This window comes from Pteropus alecto, unplaced genomic scaffold (assembly GCF_000325575.1).
Source record: "Pteropus alecto unplaced genomic scaffold, ASM32557v1 scaffold413, whole genome shotgun sequence".
NCBI classification, from domain to species: Eukaryota; Metazoa; Chordata; class Mammalia; order Chiroptera; family Pteropodidae; genus Pteropus; species Pteropus alecto.
Window position 1 is genome coordinate 1,447,256 of NW_006434120.1, and position 6,445 is coordinate 1,453,700.

The following is a 6,445-nucleotide window of genomic DNA, read 5'->3' on the forward strand; positions in this document are numbered from 1 at the left end:
TGGCCAGAAGCATTTTAGAAAGAACTGATTTTATCATGTCTTCTGTTTGCTAAGTCTCTAAAGGTAAATGAGAAACTGCAGAAACAACCCAAACCTTCATTCACTCTGGTCCTCTCCGAAAAGCTGGACAAGATGCCTGACTGTTTATTTACTATGGCCCTATTTTCTGAACCATTTATTAAGACATATGGTCTGAAAAAAAAAAAAAAAACCAATATGATTAGCGGTTAAGAGGCACCTGCTAGGTACTAGGCACAACCATGATGTTTAGAACCTTATCTTGAAAATTCATTCTGCCAAAGACTTATCCCATCTCACAGAAATGATCATGGAAAGAGATGGGTCTTTTCTGCTTTATAACTCCTCCCTTCCCCGTTGAATATTGTGCTAGGTTCTGTTGGGAAAGGTTCTAAACACTTTCCTGCATGGCTGAGACCTGAAGTTTTAAACATGTTCCCAGCTCAGTCTCCTGTTGTGCCTGAGTGGTCGATGTTCACTCACATAATAGATTAGCGTGTCCACCTCGGCCTCCTGCACCAGGCAGCTCAGGCACATGTACCTTCAGCTCACAGAGCTGGCTCAGGAGCTGATTCCCTCCTTTGCTTGCACCTCTGCCACAGGCCTTTGCCCAGACATGGGCTGAATTTTCTGGCTCTGTTCTGGGGCCTGGCTCTCATTGCCCTTTAAAAAGATGTTTTGAGCCCTTAGGGAAGACAAGTCATGTAGACATTCCTGTGGCCACCAGCAGCGTTTGTTGTCTGAGTGCTCGCTCAGTCTCCACGGTGCCTCAGGACAGCCGGCTCCCTCCGTCCTGCTGCTGCCCCTTGGGTTCCTGAGATTCCCTGCTCCCCCAGAGCTTCCCCTGACACAGGTAATGCTGCTCGTGGACGGGCTCAGAAAGGTGAGGGCGCATGGGACAACCCAGTCGCCTTGACAGCACCCCCACCGCCCAGCCCTGAAACAGCCTGCCTCAGAGGCCTGTGAGCATGTGGTCCCACGTCAGAGGCTTCTGAGCCACCCTGAGGAGGAGGACTGCATGGTGGGTGCTCTCCTTGCTCTTCCCTCTGGGCTGCAGTGTGAGTGTTGTTCTCCCCTCGGCAGGAGTCTTCATGCCCTTTGGTATTGTGCTGCAGCCGTGGATGGGCTCGGCGGCCATGGCAGCCTCTTCTGTGTCTGTGGTTCTCTCATCGCTGCAGCTGAAGTGGTAAGTCCCCACGTGGCAGGAGCGTACGCCGCAGATGGTATTCTGGGCCCTTGGGCTCTGCATGCGCAAAGCAGATTTGGGCCAGCCAGTGCCCTCCTGGGCTAGCAATGGGCGTGCTCTGTGTTCCGGTTCCTGATTCACCTAAAGCAAGGGCCAGTCCTGCATGGAGTCCAAGTGTGTGTTCGTATAAGGATTTATCAGCACCATGAGCAAATAATTCATCACTTAACAGTCATCAGATGCTGGGCCATTCTGGTTATTCTGCTCAAGGGCTGCTTATGTAAATAGAGTCATGCACCACTTAACTACAGGGACAGGGACATCTGAGAAACGTGGTGTTAGGCGGTTTTGTCGCCGTACGACCGTCAGAGAGTGCACTTACACAAACCTAGATGGTTTAGCCTGCTGCACACCTAGGCTCCATGATGTGACCTATCCTCAACTACAGGCCTGTACAGCATGTTACAGGAGATTCAATCAGGCACAAGAGAAATGACGCAATCAAGTGACGTAAACACAAGGCGGATGAGGCTGCTGCCGGCGTCACGCGGCGTGCTGTTTAACTGCAAACTTTTTTTATAAGTAGAAAGAATACGCTCTAAAATAACCATAAAAAGTATAGTATAGTAAATTATGACCCATTAACATAGTCATTTATTACCATTATCAAGGATCATGTGCCGTTCGGGATAGTGCTGTACTTTCCCACGCCTGGCAGCACAGTGGCTTTGTTTATGCAGCATCCCCACAGACGCTTGAGGAATGCATTGCACTACGATGTCACAATGGCTACGGCAATAGGAATTTTTCAACTCCATTATAATCTTACGGGACCTCTGTCATATTGACCAAAACATCATTATGTGGCATGTGACTGATGTAGACATGGGATCCTTGTGTATTAACATTTTTCCTTTTCTGGAATAGATGTTTATTTACTTATGCTTTCATTTAACAAAAGTTAATAATGGTCTACTATGTGCCAGGTGTTTGGATAGGAAGTTTCTAAATTGGGCGAACTCTACCTGAACCCTAGGAGTTTGATACTGCATGTTATTGAAAGATTGGACAGGAAGCCTTCATCAGGCTTCAAGAAAAAAGCCTGTGTCACGAGTGGTTCAAATGCTCTTGGATTCTTGCTTTGCAGCTATAAGAAGCCCGACCTGGAGAAGTACGAGTCCTGGGCCCAAGGCCACATGAAGCCCCTGACCGAGTCCCAGGTCAGCGTGCATGTCGGCATGGATGACCGGTGGCGGGACTCCCCAAGGGCCACACCCTGGGACCAGGTCAGCTTCATCAGCCAGGTGTCTCTGTCCTCCCTGAAGTCCAACAAGCTATCGCGGCACAGCGCCATGGCTGATGATAGTGGGGACAAGTGGTCTCTGCTCCTGAATGACAGGGATGAGGAGCAGTGCATCTGAAAGCTCCAGGCCGCTGCAGACCCAGGGGCCTGTCTTCTAGCCAGGCAACAGCACCAGCAGCAGGGCGGGCAGAACCGTAGGGGCTTCTACTCCTGGACATTCTAGATCATTCCTCCCTGCAGCATGTGGCCCCGTCCAGACGTGGTCCCTGGGTAGGACCAGCCCGCCCGGACCCCACAGACGCAGGGCAAGGCCTCACCCATGCTGTTGGTATGCCGGAAACCGTGCTGGACTCTAGAAGAAGGAGGACAAGCAGCCCTCCTCACAGACCTCTGCTCTAGTATTTGGGATGACTACTTGTAAAATGAGGAAAATCTCCTCAGGACCAAAAACTTAGCTGGGCCTTTCCATAGAACTCATGAAGAACCTCCGTGTTGTCCTCTTTTTTTATGACGCCCATGTGCGTTGTGTCTCCGAGACCAGTTTATCTCAAACACACACGCTAGTTTCTGCTGGTACAGTCTCTTCCTTTTCTGTCCTTGACACTAGGGGTATGGCATGCCGTCATCCGTCAGGGCAAGACTGACATAGTCGCGGTCCCTGCTGCTGCTCTCAGGCACTCCTCCAAGTGCGTGTGTGCATTTCTTCCTCAGTCCGCTCACTCACACACCCGGCCAGAGAGCTTGCCGGCTTCTCTTCAGGTTGAGGAGAGTTCTTCCTTGCTCACGAGCCTCTTCTCTGTGGAGCCGTGGCTTCTCACTCCACAGACCATTGCTGCCCAGCTGCAGTGAGGGTCTCAGAGCCTGAGACTTGAGAAAGCCAGCTTCCTGTGGGGTCCAGGTAGTTGGGGTCCTGGGAGGCCCGTGGTGCTGGAGAAGCAGGTGTCCCTTGGGGGAAGCTTGTGCATGCAGGAGCCTCCTGCATGGCTCCTGGATCTTCGATTACATGGTCTGTTATATGAATGGAGTCAAGACAGAATTCACGTCAGTGGTGTCCCTGGCATTATGCAACTCTGAGAAAGTGATACCCAAGTTAGAGGAAATCACAGTTCTCCACGAGCTTCTACTTCTGCACGCTGAACCAGTGCCTTAAGAAAGGGGTGACCACAGCTTCTCAAAGGGATAGTCTGTTTCTGACTTTCAGTGGCTCTTTGTGATTGCTTGGCATTGGAGGGGCAGGAATGTGGCTAGTTTTAGACTCTGAAATTGGTGTCAATTCACAGACTGGGTGTGAATAGACTAGTAAAATCAGAATCTTAAAATAGGCAGAGCAAAGCCTATTCTAAATTCTAAATTCTAAGGCGAATCCTTTGTCACAGATACAAAATAATTTTATTTATTGTCAGTTATTTTCTAAGGCAATGTAAGTATTTTTCATATTATCTCTAATCCTCCCAACAAACCAGCAAAGTAGATGTTATTGTCCACCTTTCACAGGGCGGGAAGCAGACTCAGAATGTCTAAGTGTCCTGCCCAGGATCACACAGCCAGTATACACGCCAGAACAAGGGGCCGAATCCATGTCTGTTGGCTCTGAAGACTTTTCATTATCTCTACTCCACTTTGGATATTTTGAATAACAAGGAAAAGCCCCTGCTCCTGGAAGAACAAATCTGCCAGGTGATGTATTATCATTGTATCAACGTGGGATGAAATTTGATCACAGTCAACTCACCTTCCCCTGGATAGTTCATTTCCATTTTTGCGTGTAATTTAGTTTTGGGGGGTCTGTCCTCTAAAGTCCAAGTTCAGGGTTTTGTCGTGTTTGTTGCTTTTTCAGTCCCCCTTTTCCTCCCCAGCCCCTTCCTGCCACGCGTCCCCACTTGTGTCCTCTTTGTTCTTGGCCGTGCTTAGGGAATACGTCTTATTTTCTAACTGTGCTAATTGTTGTCTAAAGAATCTAATTGTATTGATTTTTGAAAACTATTTTAGGATCAGAAACATCATGTTTATATACATATGAAAATATTTATATAATTGTACAGAAAATAACCTTTTAGATATTCAAAGTGTAAGAATTTTTTTTTGGTCAGATAAGAACAATTCCTACTTCAAACACTTTCCATGCTATATTAGAATAAAATTCCTTTTTATTCTTCAAAAAATCTGTTTTTGGCTGGCCCCGAGGAGCATGGTGGGTCCAGTGCAGTGCTATGTTCACTGAGAACTGTGAGGGGCCGCCTTTGCTCCCCACACCTCCTCAGGGAGAGAGGGATGGGGTTTTAACCAGCGGAGGGTGCGAGGGTGGCCAGAGCCCTCTGATCCGCCATCCCTAGCACTGTGCGAGCCCCTCCCGAATGCCCGCCTGCCCCGGTGGAGTGTGGGGAGAACTCTGCAGGGCCACCCCCGTCAGGCTGTGTGTCCCACTGGGCCAGACAGCCCAGATTATCCATTAGAAGCACTTTTCTGGTGAGGGTGGTTGTCTACAAAAGGCCCTTCTCGAACACACGTTTTATTCCAGTGGGCTATGTTTTGAGTTCGTTGGCCCTGAAGGAGTTCGAGTGGGGTGAGTAGTAGAAAAGTCTGGACCACGGGGCTCTGCTGAGAGGCTCTGTGGGCATCGCGAGGTGGCAGGGAGGGATGGGGCAGGCCCTAAGTGAGCCACACCTGAAGGTGAGGTGACAGGGTCTTTTATCATTTAAACCAGGACACTTAAGATGAAAGGAGGTGCTATTAATACTTATGCCAGGACAACTGGCCTAAACCAGGACTATCCAGGCAAACTGGGCCATGTGGTCACCTTCCTTAGAAAAGGCATTATGAAGTTGCCACTGACACAAAACTGTCGCTTTAGAACTTTAATTGTAGGTTCCACAGGCACACTGGTGACATAATCCTATATCAGATTTCATGATTTTCCCCCTCTCACATCCTGACACCAGCACTTGAGAAGTAGAATCATTGAGGTGGATTTTGTGGCTCAGTTTGACTAGAGAGGCAGTCAAGGGTTTGTGCCATTGGCCAGTGCACTATGGCCAGTGCCCGCAGCATGCCTTGTGGAGCCGGGCATGCTGGGTACCCAGGCACAGGAATTCTGTGTTCTACTCACAACCCGTTGTGGACAGGAAGGGCTGGTACCACCTTAGCAAAGGGTTCCACTTCTGTAGAAAACAGATGCTTCCTAAAACTTGAATAAATTCCCCTGATACGATCCCATGTGCACCGGAATAAATTATAGCATCAGTGCCTTCCTGGTAAGTTTTCAGTCTTTAAAACCTTAAAGAAGAATAAATGAATGTTATAATTCTAGTATTTTAAAATGACAGCTGGAAATTGACATGTCAAAAAATAGATCCCCAAATTGTTCTGCTGGTTTACTAAGGAAACAAGATTAATAAAAGTGACTTTTATTTTAAGAAAATCCAGCATAGCAAAACCAGTCAACCAAAGAAGTTAATTAGAAAAAGATTATTTGAATTACAGGATTCTTTTTGCTTTAAAAATATAAATTCCCTAATGCATATAAAATTCTCCTTGAGTTATTTTTTTGCATAGGCCTTTCTCTTAACCGTATCTTTTTTCTTTTAAAAAAGGTAAAGAATACCTATACCAAAAAAAAAAAAAATGCTTTAAGCAACCACTCATGCTGTCTCTCAGTTCCTCATTCAGATTACCTTAATGTGTGAGAAAGCTGATCTGGTATTGGAAAGTATTGTGGAGCTGGTAAAAATGAAATTACTCTACTTTCCTCATTTTCAAACTCAGCTTGGGCAAAGTTTCTGTCAGACAGAGATGTCTACTTGTCTGCTGTTTTCCTTTGTGTGAAGACAATGACAATGGTTGAAATTAAAGAACAGAATATAAGAATGTTAAATAATGCTGCCAAATCCCAGAGTCTCCTTTATTCTATTCAAAAAGATGAATAAACAGATGTAAAATCA

General features: G+C 47.0%; 1 protein-coding gene across 7 annotated transcripts in view; it reads left to right on the plus strand.

Annotated features, from left to right (window-relative positions):
* The window catches only part of ATP7B (ATPase copper transporting beta), an 81,932-nt gene extending 75,487 nt beyond the window's left edge, over positions 1-6,445 (plus strand). For 5 of the 7 annotated variants that reach the window (XM_006909004.3, XM_015587104.2, XM_015587103.2 and 2 more), the window contains 2 exons: positions 1,102-1,204; positions 2,352-6,445. In XM_006909004.3, coding sequence (XP_006909066.2) covers positions 1,102-1,204; positions 2,352-2,625 — 377 coding nt within the window. In that variant the 3' untranslated portion in view covers positions 2,626-6,445. The remainder of the gene's footprint in view (positions 1-1,101; positions 1,205-2,351) is intronic. The other 2 variants (XM_015587105.2, XM_015587106.2) reach the window with 2 other exon arrangements.